This window comes from Nyctereutes procyonoides, unplaced genomic scaffold (genome assembly GCF_905146905.1).
Source record: "Nyctereutes procyonoides isolate TBG_1078 unplaced genomic scaffold, NYPRO_anot_genome, whole genome shotgun sequence".
Classification (NCBI taxonomy): Eukaryota; Metazoa; Chordata; class Mammalia; order Carnivora; family Canidae; genus Nyctereutes; species Nyctereutes procyonoides.
In genome coordinates, this window is record NW_026575120.1 from 1,014,173 (window position 1) to 1,030,997 (window position 16,825).

General features: G+C 34.1%; 1 protein-coding gene across 2 annotated transcripts in view; it reads right to left on the bottom strand.

The window, feature by feature from the left end:
- The window catches only part of MICU3 (mitochondrial calcium uptake family member 3), a 95,217-nt gene that overhangs the window by 33,472 nt on the left and 44,920 nt on the right, over window positions 1-16,825 (bottom strand). For both annotated transcript variants that reach the window (XM_055335399.1, XM_055335398.1), the window contains exons 4-7: window positions 10,803-10,881; window positions 7,308-7,355; window positions 3,673-3,755; window positions 599-670 (exon numbers count right to left, since the gene is read on the bottom strand). In XM_055335399.1, the coding sequence (XP_055191374.1) occupies window positions 599-670; window positions 3,673-3,755; window positions 7,308-7,355; window positions 10,803-10,881 (282 nt within the window). The remainder of the gene's footprint in view (window positions 1-598; window positions 671-3,672; window positions 3,756-7,307; window positions 7,356-10,802; window positions 10,882-16,825) is intronic.

Here is a 16,825-nt window from a genome sequence, read left to right on the forward strand (position 1 = left end):
CCCTGATAGTAAGATCTCAGTACCTGTTTGTTATTTTTATTATGTGAACCTAGGATACTATCAGGCTGAACTATATGGGACAAAGAGAAAACTGGTAGGAAAATGGTGGGAAATGTTGCTTAACTCTACCTTCAGAATAAGTTGAAAACATTACTCATCCGTGAAGAGCCTGTATTTCTAAGAATTCAAAGAAACACTATTTCCTTGTTTTTGCTTCGACATTCATATGGCTATAGTGCCACTAAATTCACTCACATACATAATTAAATCTTTGCAATTCACCTTTAAATTTTTTCATGCATAATGATCTGTATTAATCTATTATATGATATACCCTTCAAATCTCATGGTTAACAACAATATGGATGAAAATGATATAATGAGTGTGATTACAGACACAGATGTTTAATATCAATATTTGATATAATATTGATACAGATGCATATAAATCTGAAGCAATTTTTCTATGTAAGAACTTTAGGAAGTTTTCCTGAAAGGGACAGCACCAAAGTTACAGACTTTAAATATTCTTTCCCAACAAGAATAAAATAATTCTCAGCTAGAAAACCCACCTTAAACTACTATAAATTATTCTTACCAGCATTGCACGTTTTTCTTCATCTCCTTTTGTTTCTCTCTTCTCATTTTTTTTCCTGAATATCTCTTGAAGCTGAAAAAGAAAGTGATCACAAATAAAATATCCAGCGAGTTTCTTGGTACCTACTTACCTCTCTGCTATGTATATATTCTAAAAGAATTAGCTTCATCTACCAAGCACATTAAAACTACTATAGATACATTTTCTGATACCAATTTTTTTTCCTGAGAAAAAGAAAACACACCCTTTGCAACTGGCAGCCTATGGTTCAGTTAAATGTACACAATTATAGCTTTATCTCTAAGACATAAAGACAGGGAATCTGTAACACAAATAAGAGATGAAGACTACTGGGGTATAAAGAACACTGGAATAGAATTCAGGGACTCTAGGTTTGAGCCCATCTTCTGTCACATGCTAATTTTATGATGGTGGACAGGTCATTCATGCCTTACGAGGCTCCAATGTACTCATATATGAAATGAGGATGCCCTCTAAAGTCCCTTTCAGGTAACTGTACATTGTGGTGGAAGCATGCGCTCTGCGTATAACCCCCTAAGTAAGTTACTCTAATTATTCAAGGGATTGTTTTCCATTTTGGGAACATGGAGATAATTCCTTACTTCAGAAGAATATCTGTTTTCTTCATTATTACTGAGGCATAATCACAAATCTTGTAAGAATGTTGTGCAGAGTAAATATTACAGATAGTTACTCAGGCACATTGCCTGTCACATAGTAACCACTCAAGACATGTCAGCTATATTATCAATGGTATTATTTCCTCTTTAAAATCCTATTTTATGGGCAGCCTGGGTGGCTCAGGGGTTTAGCGCCGCCTTCAGCCCAGGGCATGATCCTGGAGACCCGGGATAGAGTCCCATGTCAGGCTCCCTGCATGGAGACTGCTTCTCCCTCTGCCTGTGTCTTTGCCTCTCTCTCTCTCTCTGTCTCTGTCTCTCATGAATAAATAAATAAAATCTTTAAAAAAAATCCTATTTTACATATGGAAGCCTAATCCTCTATCACAGCTTTCTGGTGAGGTTGCTGTTCTTGGCTGTGTAACTTGAATAGGTTTTTCTTTTTTTAATTTATTTATTTATGATAGTCACAGAGAGAGAGAGGCAGAGACACAGGCAGAGGGAGAAGCAGGCTCCATGCACCGGGAGCCCGATGTGGGATTCGATCCCGGGTCTCCAGGATCGCGCCCTGGGCCAAAGGCAGGCGCCAAACCGCTGCGCCACCCAGGGATCCCCTGAATAGGTATTTTTAACTCGTTTCATTTTGTATGGCAATACTTGAAAGTCAAATAAAATGTAATATCTCCCAAGACAGTAATGACACAAATACAGTACAAAATAAAAATTATTAACAAATATATTTATTTTCATACTTTTTCTTCGTGAAAAGAGTTTTTATAGCAAAGGTTATTAATAAACATTTTATAAATAGGCAAGAGAATCATAGATTTTAGACCTCTATGAGGAAGTAAGCTCAACTCTACCCCCTGCTTTCAAGGAATTCTTTGCTGTTTACAAATAAAACAAACAAACAAGCAAACAAAAAAATGACTTACAAAGGCAGCAGTATAGCCACTCCAAAGAGTACACTGCAGCTTTTTATAAGAGTATAAAGGGGAAACAGAAGTTCTCTATGAATGTTTTTACCTCCTATCTCCACAAACAGACAATATTCCAAATGGCGTCTATACAGGCATCTTTCAGCAGACTGAGTTCTAAAAGTTACTCTGTTAGTCGATGGGGTAGAACTTGGCAGTGTTGCCACAGAAAATTTATTAAAAATCATTTAGATTACTAGGCCCATTTTGAAAGACCTAAAGTTTTATGCTATTATAACAAAACTATATTAAGTTAAATCTGTGTATTTTAGCATGTTAGGAACATATGTCTATTTTGCAGTGAAACTGGAAACTCTCACCTCCCCACCATCCTGAAAAGCACTCAAATGAAGGGCCCTTCATGGCTCTATGTCTAATTGTGTGGCTTAGGTACTGTCCTCAGGCAAGGGCTACATGGGTATTAGAGCAAGCCATTTGAGAGATCCCAGTAATTAATCTGCTGGCTTCCTTTTGAATGGCTACTGATTAGCTATGACAAAGATTTTGATCTTTTTCCTTTCCTACCACAGAAAACCATGATTTCATAGTTTCTCTTCCACATTCCAGCCTCTGAGGAAAATAGTAAGCTGTTTAAGAGGTTTTTTTTGAGGGATTTTTTAATGGCTTGTTACAAAGGAAAATAATAAATAAAATGGCTATTTATTTACTATCTTTCCCTTTTCTCTTTATTAGGAAATACAGGTAAAAACAGAGTTGAACATAAATGCTAAGGGTAGGACTTGTTGCTGTAAGGATCTCTTCTTCGGAGAAAAAATAGAATAGGCATTTTGTCACACAAGCAGATGCTTGTTCCATGGGTAAAAGGAATAGAAAAATTCTGGAAGGGGGAGTGGCAAGATGAGTGAGCTGTGAGCAGTGAGATGATGTTGCCAAACAAGTACCAATGCTGAATCCATCAGGTAAGAAAGACTGAAGGTAGATAGGTAGATAGCTAAGAACCATCTTATTTCTCCTCACTTTAGATCACCCCTGTTCAAAGATAAGAGAAGGGAATAGCAAAATGGTGACAAGACTGGAATGTAAGGCAGTCATGAGTGGAAGAGAAAAGCAGAAAGAAAAATCACAAATCCTATTATGAGGAAGAAAGGAAGTTCTGTGGCAGAGCTGTGGCTGGGGGCTGATACGATGGGGTTTGAGTCTAACTGAGCATATACCACCTCTCTGAATGGCCTGTATCCACCCAATGGAAAGTATCTGACTCATTTCAAATGTTCAGAAAACATGTAAACAAGTATAATCATCTTTATATAATGGGTACAATTTATATTTTTATAATATAAAATTATTTAAAGTACACAATACTATACTTCTTTAAGGTGAAAGCATAAATTTTTCACTCTTCCTTCTACAACATTATTCCAAATGATGCAAAAACATAAGAATATAAATAAGCAATATTTAACTATTGATGAAATGCAGCATTTAATATACATACCACCAAAAACTCCTTTTTATCCACCATCTCATTGCCATCAGTGTCAAACATGTTGAAAGCTATTCTAAAACCTGCATGTGGCTCTGCCAGAAAGAATAGAAAAGTACTTGTGAAATGGAAATTTTTTTTAAGATTTTATTTATTTATTCATGAGAGACACAGAGAGAGAGAGGCAGAGACATAGGCAGAGAGAGAAGCAGGCTCCATGCAGGGAGGCCGATGTGGGACTCGATCCCAGATCCTGGGATCATGCTCTGAGCCAAAGGCAGATGCTCAACCGCTGAGCCATCCAGGCGTCCCTGGAAAAATGTTTTTAAAGTACAGTTGTAGGGATCCCTGGGTGGTGCAGTGGTTTAGCGCCTGCCTTTGGCCTAGGGCGCGATCCTGGAGACCCAGGATCAAAACCCACGTCGGGCTCCCGGTGCATGGAGCCTGCTTCTCCCTCTGCCTATGTCTCTGCCTCTCTCTCTCTCTCTCTGTGTGACTATCATAAATAAATAAAAAAATTTAAAGTACAATTGTAAAGAGTTAATTGTACAAAAATACTTTCTTTAACCAAGAGATTAAAAGCAGTAGGTTACTAATAGTTAAATATAATAAAAGCACTCTCTCTCGCGCGCTGCTCTCTCTCTCTCTCTCTCTCTCTATATATATATATATATATATACACATATATATATATTTCTGCTTCATTTATTAGCATACTTAGTAACAAAATTGATAATACACTTTGAAAGCATTCGTGTGATACCTGCTGCAGAGCACAGACAGTAATATTTAACTACCTTACTTCTAAAAATAAATACTTCTTTTTGTTACCCAAGTTTGTCAGTTTAAAAGGGAAATATCAAATCATCACTTATGTTCAACACTTAGAACAAAAGAATAAAAATATGACACAATGGTCCAGTCCTGATTCTTAGGAAAATCAGAATGGAAATGACCTATGAAAATAAATGTCAAGCATAAGAGATTACATATTTGAGTTTAAACTTCTAGAAGCTTCAGAAACAGAAACATAAAAAAGGCTTGAATAATTCTCAATTCCCCCAAAATACAAGGAACAATTGCTTTTCTGAGAAAGACATACTTTTACACACTAAGGACTGCTTTAATTTTATGAACCTTATAATGAGGGTCAATCCCTTTATCCCTTCTAAAGCATAAAGAAGAAAATCTGAACAGAAGAAACTTTGAACATGTCCTTCAAAGAAGAGCTCAGTGCACATGCCTTTGAGAAACATCTGACCCTTGTTTTTCTTAAAGAATTCATCCATTCATTTATTTTAGAAAGAGGTAGATAGTGCATACACACACACACACACACACACACATACACCCATGTGCATATGCATGCATGAGGTGGGGAGGGGCACAGGAGGGGGGGGAGAGAGAATTTCAAGCAGAATCTGTGCTGAGGCAGAGCCTGATGCAGGGGTCAATCTCAAGACCCAGAGATTATGACCTGAGCCAAAAACCAAGAGTCAGTAGCTTAAGGGGGACTGATCCACCTAAGTGCCCTTCTGACCCTTTCTTTGGAGATGACTGGCAAAAAGTTTTTAAAAGGGGCGTCCCACAGATACATTTGGTATTACCTGTCATAAAATCTTGAAGCTAGCAAAAGAGAAGCATGTAATCCTACTTTCTTAACCGGTAATAACTGTCTCTGAAAATAATGGAAACAGAAGCCAGTCTTATATGCAAGCTCATTTCTTGTATATAGTTTAGTAACTGAACTTTTTTTCATTAGCATTCAGTTAAGAAAGAAAACATTTCATCACCTCTGATAACCCAGTTTTAAGCTTTAAAATGGTCTTTAAAATATACAATGAAAAGAAGTCCTTACAAGCACTGTTTGGAAGGGAAAATGAAGTTAAAACAATAAAAAGCAAAGAAGAAAGAACCATAGACAGGTAAGGTGGATTCTCTAGCCCACTCCCTACCCGCTCTGTTTTCACATTTCTGTTGGTTCTACTCTAAAAGACATTACAATTTTTTGGTTCAAATTCCCAGAAGTTTCTCAAATGGGTCCTGAACTCCAAAGGAAGATTCACTGCATTCAAAGATCCCAACCTTTACATATAAGCAAAACCGTCATGTATTTTTTCCAGCACTCTTAACCAGACCCTGTAGCATCTCAACAAATGGTTTTCCTAACCAGTTCTGTTATATTCTTGCCAGTCACTCTGCTGCTTTAGGTATTTCAAACTTAGAGTTTTATAAACCAAAGTTGTTCTATAGCTAATAACATTAATTTTTTAACAAGTCTCTGAGACACTCCCTGGCACTCTTCTAATTTTCAAGGCATATTCCTCATTGACTATCCTTGAATCATAGTGTCTTCTAGTCTGGAACAACCTCAGATAGTGCTATTACCACCTGCACCAATGCTTCTTGTTCTTCAGCACCAACATTTTAATTTCATTTTGAGTCCAGGAGAAAAAAAAATACAAGAAAAAAATAAAGGATGATAATTTTTGAAATACATATGCACAATGTACATTCCCCAAACTTCCCATAATAGAACTCCAACATAACAATTATTACTAAATTCAGAATAACACAATGGCTCTTAATTTACTAATCCTAGAAGTACAAGGAATTTTAGGACTTGTTTCTAATGACAGAGTTTCACTGATAATTTGTATTTTCATACATCTCCACAAATCCCCACAAACAGAAATCCCTCTAGTGATATTCTTCCATTTATTCTTTTTTTCACTCATTTACCAACTGGTTTTTGAGAGGCTACCATGTGCTAGACACTGTTATTGATACAGAGATGGACAAAAAGGAGACAATCTTTGCCATCATGGACTTTGCATTCAAGTATGGGGAGATAGACAAGAACATGAAAACCAAAAAAACAAATATTTTCAAATAGTTTTAAATGCTATGAGGAAAATTAAGCAGGGTAAAGGGATAAAAAAGGGAGAGGTAAGAGAGGGAGCCATTTTAGGGAGGACTGTCAAAATAGGTCCCTATTTCACATTCAAAGGAAACCTGAATAATGTTTATTATCATGAGGCTCTTGAGGAAAAAGCACTGATGGCAGGGGGAGCAGAAAGGACAAATTCCTGAGGTGAGAATTCAAGGAAAAGAAAAGCCAGGTGGCTGCCTCACAGTCAACAGTAGCAAGTAAGTTCCTGCATTAAATGCAATGAAATTTAACTGAAAACATTAGTAAGCCCTTCATATATTTCATAAAAATTGCTGCGTACAAAAGGCAGAGAATTACAAAGCTGTTTTAGGATGTAAGATGGGTATTCTGATACACTCGCTAGTTAGAAGACTCATTCTTTCACGCTAGTCTTAAGAAATATGTGATTTCAATGAGTGTACTAGGAAATTTACAAATCCCTATATGACTTTCATGTAGATTAAACCACAAGAACTGATATATGATATAAAGCTTATAATTTATGAGCATAAATACACCATAAAAACATTTATGTTTTCGACTCTTAATAGTGTTATGATTAACATTTGCTGCTAACATTTACACATGAGTTTTGCAAAATAAACATGGATAAACCCAAGGTGATTTTCAATAGTAAGAGAATCTAAGATTTATTTTGCAAGATTCTCATTTAAAAAGAAAACTATCCAAAAGTAGATTTAATGAGTACACTTACTTGTTAAAATACATAAAAGAAAAAGATATTCTGTGTAAGAAATCACACCTAGAAGAAAAACAATATTAGTAATGCTATATTTCAAATATTACTTTATATTTATCAAGTAAAATATTATTCTTATAACAATAAGCAATATTAATAAGGAACTTATTTAAAGAAATGCTAAGTATTGTTTTAAATAAGACTAAATTATTATAAAATCACAGCAAAAGAAGCAACACAATTAACTTTGATTTGTTTCACAATGCCTCCGTAGAAACCCATGCAAAATTCCCATTAATGCTGCTAGATATATTGGCAAAGAAAGGAAAATTATACTATTTACTAACTTTAAACTTATGTCAATGGATGAATCTAACATAAAAAGGTTGAAAATGGTTAAAGTGTTTAAAGTGCTTAATTACTTCTTAGTAACTCTTGAAAAAAACATTTAGATATTCTTGCTTACAAATCAGATTTCTGTATTGCATTAAAAAAATGAAACTGTATTTATCACTTTTCTGCTTTCAAGTTACCATTTATTATTCTTGACAAACTTAATGCTTCTATCAAATGTACTCTAAGATATATTTGTTTTAATTAAATGGCTTACATTTTCTGAATATTGCATCCTGAATTCCCTGTAATCCCAGAATTACAAAGCTTAAAAGGCATTTGTTTGTAGTAAATACAAATATATAATCTGTTACTCAGAATCTTGCTTTTGGATGTAACACCCAAAACTAGAATAATGCTTAGCTGAGTTTCCAGGTGGACCTTGAGAAAATTAAAATCAGGAATAAGTCAACAACACTTCTCCAGATATCAGATAATTTTAATGTTCAGTAAAAAGGTATACAAAAATCCTTAAGTAATCAGATCATAAACCTTGAAACTCCATTTTACCTGATGTTCTTTTAGGCTACCCCCTCTTTGTTACAGAACAAAGAAAGGAGTCACTGTCAGGCAGTTTGTCAGAAGACTTGAAGGGAACTGGCTAGAGGCTCTGAAAGCATTCCCTTCTTTTGTTTATACTACAATATTGTGACCTATGGACAGATAGTTCTGGTTGACTGCCATGAATGTTATGGGAGAAAGATTCTGGAATGGTCAATGTATATAAAGATACAATACCTAGGTTCCATAGGATCCCTCAAGAAGGAAGGAAGGAAGGAAAGGAAGGAAAGGAAGGAAAGGAAGGAAGTAAGGAAGGAAGGAGAGAGAGGGAGGAAGGGAGGAAGGAAGGAAACAAGAAAACAAGAAAGGAGGAAAAAAGGAGAGAAGGAAAACAGGATTAGAAAAAGGGCTCTATGTCACTACAATCCATCTCACTGACTGTTGTTCTAACTAACCTGATGGAATACAAAAGAGATGCTGGTTGGTATAAAGAAGTTTAATAACCACTATGTATCTTTTATTTGTTAATTGACTCAAGATTTCCCTCAGTGAATAATTATTTAACAGTTAGAGTACTAATCATAGTTATCATGGCAGGTACTTGTCTGTAGGACCAAATAGTCTCTGGGGTAGTATAATCCACAGACAAGGAAAACAAAGTTAAACTCAGGATATAATTTAATAAAAATGATCAAGGAAAAGAGAAAATATTACTAGACATGAACTGTCTAGATTCTTAATGCTCTCCAATTACAAAAATGGAAAACTATTAGACTGACCTTCCAATTTAAGGCCACTCAAGATCAAAATAAAATAAAAATACATATGCTAAGCATATAGTAATGTTGTGATCTTTAGAGAAAGAGGGTAAGAAAGATGTCAACTAGGTTTCTTTTAAAAATGCAATAAAAAATGTTCTAAGGGAAGTTCCTTAAAAACATATTTAGTTCCTATATCATGATACATTACAGTTGGCTGTTATAACTATGTTTATGTAATATATGTCTTCAAAAATGTTGCATATCAATTACTTTTTTGTAAAGCTGCATAACATTTTCTTGCTGGGTAATATTTTAAGCAGATAAAATTCATTTGTAAATTAATTTTCAATAGCTCATTGGTCACATGTGGCTATCTAAATTTAAAACAAGTAAAATTAAATATGATAAAAAATTCAGTTCCTAAGTTACAGTAGCCACATTTCAGATGCTTAAAAGCCCACATCTGGCTAGTGGCTACTATGGGAGACAATACAGAAATAGAACATTTTCATCACTACAGGTAATTCTGTGGGATAGCACTGAATAGATCATTTCCCCCAAAAAACTTGCAAATATGCATGTAACACAAAGATTAGGGCAAGCCTAAACCTAGGGTTGCCATATTTAACCCTTTCTTTGAATACAAAGAACCACACATTTATTTTTCTCAGATTATACTTGATCCAATTTGTATTTTCCCATGAGAGGTGTTAACTAAATATTTTTAAATTTGCTAACTTATCTTTCTGAGCTTTGAATTTTCCTGATCCTATCATCCCACTCTAAGACTTGAATGACAATCTTTAAAGACAACTTCCAGGAAAAAACTTCTAAGAGCTTTAAAGATTCCATGGCCCTGATTTCACAAAGATTTTAAAAACCTACTTATAAAAAGCCTACAGTAAAAGGTAAGGTGTTTACTCCTTTCAGACTCCATGTGAAAAAGGTAGAAGCAATCTGAATTTCTAATTCTACTCAGATAAAATACATGGATTATAACTACTCCTTTAAAATATTTGTTTTCATGCTAGAGTATATATAATTATATTTAAACCAATATCCATTAAAATCGATGAAAATGAAAAAGCTAACTATATAATTTCTTTTATACATTTTATTTCGTATACTCATAGTTGAGAATATTAAAAAGTTTATTTACAAGAAAAATTCCTTTTTAAGATTAAAGAGATTTTATTAATTAGTCTTTTCTATAAATATGTACGAAAAATAGAGTGTAAAAGAAAACTGCAATAAAGCTATATAATCTCATTGCAAGGAAATGTATGAATTAAGACTGAGCTTAGAAACATAAATATGGATCATACAGTAGGTCGAAAAAGTGGATTTTGCAGTGCATGTTATTTTGAAAAGAAACATATTCAAATTGGGTGACCAAAAGACGCATCCAACATGCAGAGGCAGACTCCCCGCTGAGTAGGAAGCCTGATGTGGGTGGGGCTCAATCCTAGGACAAGAGCCAGATGCTTAACCAACTGAGCCACTCAAGTGCCCTGAAAAATGCTTTCTGTAAGTAAATATATCCTATACTGCTCAATGATTGAAAAATAATTTTTTGTAGCTATAACAGTTCATTTAAAAAGTAAAAGTTCATTTTCTTCTAAAATATTTGAAAGACATGAATATATATATAAAAATAAGAACCACCTTTAATCCTGCTACCCAGAAACAATCATTAATATTTTGGTATTTTTCTTGTCAGTTTTTTCTCTATGCACACACACATATATACACATATGTAACTGTAAAACAATTTTAAATATAAGGAAAATATATATAAAGAGTATAAATAATATAACGTCCATTTCAAAATGTATAACTACTAAAGTTAACTTGCCTTTTTCTTTAAGATTACGAAAAAGCTTTGATGATCCTTTCCAAACTGGTGGTGTTTCTGAGAGCATTTGATTTAATTCCTATAACATAAGGTATCATAACATTGATTAACAGGTAAACTACTTACTTATAAAAGAGATAAAAAAATTTTTAATGCCTTATACAAAAAATTCTCCACTTAAAAGACCTGAGATATGGTTATATTTATTCTATTCTATATGTGTGGTTCGTTTAACCACAAAACCCAGTATTTGCCCATAGTCCAAACATAAATTATAAAGAAGCAACATTGAATTCAATTAGAGCTACCAAAAATTTCAGATAAATTTAGCAACTGGAGGAATACATATAAAATGATAAAATTAAGATAAAACAGTAAGTTTAAGTTCAGAAACCAGTTAGAAAAGGATAGTTTCATGAAAGTGTTAAGTAATGTTGGATTTCCTTATCAAGGTCAGAGATGATGACCTAGCTTCACATGCTGTCTCTTTTCTGTAGCCCTCTTGGGTTTAGGGAGTTTTGTAGAGGAAGTAAATGAACAGAAGATCAAATTGAGAAAGAATAAAGAATATTTTGGTGGTGACTCAAAGAATGCTGACATCAGATGAAGTACAAGTGCAAGGGTATTGAGTGATTGTGATAACTATTTCCTTTTTTTTTTAATTTTAACTTAAATATTCAATAAAGAATACAGACTTCAATTGCTTAGTCAGTCTTTTTTGTTTTAAATCAAAATTTACCACAGCAGTTTGGGAAACTATTTTGGAAAAATTAAACATTTGAATCATTGCTCAGATACGAAAGGAATTTTGAATTTATTGTGCACACTAAGTACAAAATAATTATCTGAAAATTATATTTTGGCTAATTGTGAAGAAAAATTCATAAGGATTTGATGAGATAAATTGAAATAAGTTGAAATAAGAAAGGTAGTTTGCTAAGTAACCACTGAAAAACACTAGAAACCATTTCTATTTCCAGAACTGATTCTTATTACTCAATGTGAGGTTCCCCAATAACCCAGGCATAACCTGAGAACTTGTTAGAAAAGCAGAATTTCAGTTCCTATCTCAGATCTACTGAACCAGAATATGTATTTTTAACAAGAACTCTGGGGGATTTTTTTTTGCACATTCCAGTTTGAGAAGCACTTTAGACAAACCCTTCCTGATGTGGTTGTATCTAAAAATGTTCTGTGACATTATAAACCATTTTTTTTCTTTCCTTTTTTTTTTTATTACAAAGTTGTCTGACAGGCAAATAAGGAAATCCTGTAATGCCAAAAGCAGGAGAGGTATTTTTAGGGAGTTTATGGATTCCCTGAAGCCCATCTGTGAACTGTGCTTTCATTTCCTTCATAATGCTATCTATCTCTGCACTCCAAGTAACAGATGCTATCAATCAGTAGTGTCTGATTAGAGTAGCAATAGTACAGAGGTAAGAATTCAGGTATGAATAATGATGAGAAACTAGATTATTTACTGCTTAAACAATAATAAACTCAAATATTTTTGTTAGAGCAGATTAAAAAGAACATTCTGCATATATTTTATATACTTTAACATATACCATATCTATTATATAAATCTTAACTTCTTTCTCCACTTTAACTATTTCTATGTATTCAACTTCATCTCTTCTATCTTGAACTCGACTACAGTTTACAACCAAAAGAATCATAGCTACCCTATGACTGAGTGCCCTCTATGTGTTTAACAATGGGCTAATACAATCTCTCATTTAGTTTTAAAAAACAATCCTCATTATGCATATTTTATTGAGATTTAAAGAGGATAAGAACTCACCCAGGGTTACACAACTACTATTCGCCAGATCCTTACTGACTAAGCAGTTTATTTTAGTAATAATTTGGCTTCTTCTGGTCTGGATTATCTAATTAACACACACTGATCTTTGTCTTCTGTTCGCTTTAAGAAGTTTTAAAATGTATTAAAATCTGTATTTCCACTCAGACTGGGAATTTCTTTCCCCATTCCCAGCCCGTCATATGTCTCTTACATGTGGTGGTGGTGTAATAATAAATAATTTGACTGGCCTTTGCCCCTGGTTCCTGGAAGACTCTATATCCCTGAATCACACTTAGGTTATGGAATGCCCCAGGACAGGTTACCGATCACCAGAAAGAACAACCATGGGATTAGAGGATTGGGGCTCTGAACTCTCCCTACCTCTGGGGAGGGGTAGGGAAAGAGACTGGAGATTGAGTTCAATTATATATATATAGTGAAACCCTCAATAACAACTCAATACCCAAGCTCAGTGGAGATTTCAAGTTGGTAAGTATACTGACATGCCAGGAAGGGTGACACACCTCTCCATGGGGAGAGGGCATGGAAGGTCTGTGTTTGGAATCTTCCTATACCTGTCCTCAGAGTCTCTTTATGTGGCTAGTCCTGTTTGTGTCCCTTAAAATAATTACAAATTGTTAATTATAAATATAAACGTGCCTGAATTTTTAATCAGTCTAGCAAAGTACTGAATTTAAAGGGGAATTATGGGAGCCTCTTGGATTTGTAGCTAGTTGGTCAGAAACATGGGTGGCCTGAGGACCCTTGAACTTGTAGCTGGCATCTGAAATAAGGGCAGTGTTGGTATGGACTGTGCCTGTACATCTGTGGAGTCTGACACTAACTCTGGGTGGTTAGCATCAAAGTTAACTTGTAGTATTGCAAGTTGGTGCTAAATAAATATTTGCTGGGTCAAACTCATTTTCCTAGAATTATAGTTGCCTTGTAAAAGATTTATAGAATTGTCTTAAATAAATACAATTTTGTCTTATATAGTTAATATATATACATTATAGGAAAATTAGCAAGTACTGAAAATAAAAGCTAATTATAATCCAGGTATGAACCATAATTGAAAGTTTTACTTAAATCCTTTTAGTCTGATTCTTCCTCTAGGCATAATTACACAGCATTTTTGTTGTTGCTGCAAATATTATTTTCTACATATTGTTTTATAACATACTCTTTACACTTAATACTTCATGGGCATATTTTCCTGCCAAATATTCATTTCATTTTAATGGCTACACAGCCATTAAAATATTAGCAGTTCTGAAATGTAACTCTTTATACTTTTGAAAATTATTATGGAACCCAAGGAGATACTGTTTATGTGGGTTATGAGTGTTTAATGCATGTGAAAGTAGATATGATAATTTTTTAAGACCTATTTATTTTAAAGAGAGAGACAGAAAGAGAAAGCGAGCAAGACTGAACATGGGGAGGGGCAGAGGGAGAGGGCGAGAATCCTTAAGCAGACACTCCATGAGCAGGATGTCCTATGCGAGGCTTGATCTCAGGACCCTAAATCAGTCCTGAGTTGAAATTAAGAGCTGGCTGCTCAAACAACTAGCCACCCAGGCACCCTGAAATGAAAAATCTTTAAAACGTAGAAGTGTATAAACATATATTCTATTAGGTGTCAGTGATGATACCATCACTCAACACGTAGTGCCTAGACAACTACACTGTACACTTGTGAGAGAATGAAAGTAATGAGACAAGTATCTTCTCAGTGTTATTATAAAAATATTTTTTACTTCATGGACTCCTGAAAAGGTGTTTGCACTTTAAGAAGAGCCAGTCTGCAACTTGCTGTGTTACTCAATCTTCAGTCTTCTAGGTTCATTCATGTTGATTCCTATAGCTCAAATGTATTTATTCACTGTGGTTTTGTATTCCTGTAATTTGCCTTTGATATGCCTATTTCACAATTCTTTTATTCATTTCTCCACTGACTGACATTTATGTTCTTTTTTTTATTCTGGCTATTATTTGATGCTGCAGAAAATGTGTACAGTACTACTGGTATATTTCTCTAGTATACTTCTCTAGAAGTAGACTTTTTGATATACACTTTCAAATTTATTAGATATTGCTAAATTTCTCTGAAAAGTGAATATGCAAATTTACACCCTCACCTGGTTCTTCTTCTTCCTTGCTAATTATTGGTAGTATTAGATTTCTGGAAGCTGATAATCTGATGGGTGTGAAATAGTATATTATTGGCTTAGTTTGCATATCCCTAATCACTAGTAAGGTTGAGATTCTTTTTTTTTTTTTTTTGAGATTCTTTATATATACTTACCAGCCATTCTACATTTACCTTTTTTTTTTCATATTGAGCTGATCATCCTTTTTTTTTTTTATCAATTTACAGGAATTTTATACGAATACAGTACATTTAATGTTTTCTGTTAATATAGTGCAAGCATATTCTCCCATTTGTCACATCTCTTTTAATATTGCTGGCACTCTTTTTATGCCAAAGTTTTTGATATTTACTTTAATAAAATTTTCCAAAACTTCCTTTGAGTTTTGCTATATGTGTCTTGTCTAATGAAACCTCTTGCATCCTTTATTTTACTTCTATTATTTCAGAATTTTTGCTTGTCAAAGTAAGAACTTAATCCATCTGAAATTTACTTTTGTATATGGTGGTCAGTTTGATATTTAATTTTATTTAGCTCCATGTTAGAAAGACTACTGTTCCAATACCTAAAGGTCAATCTTTCCTCCAGTGATTTATAGATCTTCCCATACATGCCTGGGTCTGTTTCTGGATTCTATATTCTATTATTTTCATCTAATTAAAAAATTCTTGCAATAATATAATGCTATTTTAATTATAGCTCTATTATTAATCTTAATATGAGACAGGCCCAATGGTTCCCATCCTAATGTTCATCTGTTTGCTTCCCTTCCATCCTTTTCAGAATTGTTCTGAAAATTCTGGGCCCTTACGGTTCCAAATGAATCATCAGTGAACATGATATATTTCTGTATACTTATATTATTTAAAAAATATAATAATATCTTGCACATCTTCTGTTAGGTATACTAAGATCTAAGAGTTTTTGTTGCAATTGTGGGAAGTGTCATACTTGATAGCACAGTTTCTAACTGCTGTTGTTGATGCAGAAACACCAGCAGTGACCTTACTAAGTTTAGTAAAACTAAATTTGAATAAATTTGAAATCTATGCATTTTTATATTTTTCTCTCATAGTTATTGTCCCAATCCTTAGAACCTCTTTCTTTTGTCTTATCATACTACACGTTAGAGCCTGAGTTAAGTCTACCTCAAGTTTACATTTGCATAATTCTCAGTACCCCTGAGCATGACTATATTTAGAGACAGGGCCTTTACAAAGATTAATTAAGTTTATTAAATGGGGTTATTATGGTGGGTCCCAATCTAATATGACTGATGTCCTTATAAGAAGACATCAAGACAGAGACACGCACAGAATAATGATGTGTGAAGATGACACGGGGAAGAAATGACCATCCTCAAGCTGAGAGAGGCCTCAGAAGAAACCCATCCTGCCAGTAACTTGATCTTGAACTTCCAGTCTCTATATCTGTGAGAAAATAAGTTTCTGTGATTTAAGCCACCTAAACTTTGGTATTTGTTATAGCAGCCCCAGCAATTTACTATACTACTTTAGCCTAGATTTATAGTAAAACAGTGAGTAATAGCTGTGATAGCAGACATTATTTGTATTCTATCTAATTTTAAAGAGGATTTCTAAAGTTTCACATGAAAACATCATGTTTGACACTTGATGATCAGATGAGCACTGGGTGTTACACTATATGTTGGCAAATTGAATTTAAATTTAAAAATTAAAAAAAAAAAACCCAAAACAGAAACATCAGCGGCTATAGATTATAGGCTTTTGGAAGAATTTTTTTTTTTAAGATTTTATTTATTTATTCATGAGAGAAACAGAGAAGGCAGAGACATAGGCAGAGGGAGAAGCAAGCTCGCTGCAGGAAGCCTGATGTGGGACTTCATCCTGGAACTCCACGATCAAGCCCCAAGCCAGAGGCAGAGGCTCAACCACTGAGCCACCCAGGGGTCCCAGGAAGATTCTCTTTAACTGGTTAAGGAAGTACTGTAGAATGCCATACTATTTTTTTTTTATGATATACTAATGTTTTTTATCTTTTTTATATTGAAGGTTATACATTTAAAAAGTGCAAAAGGAATA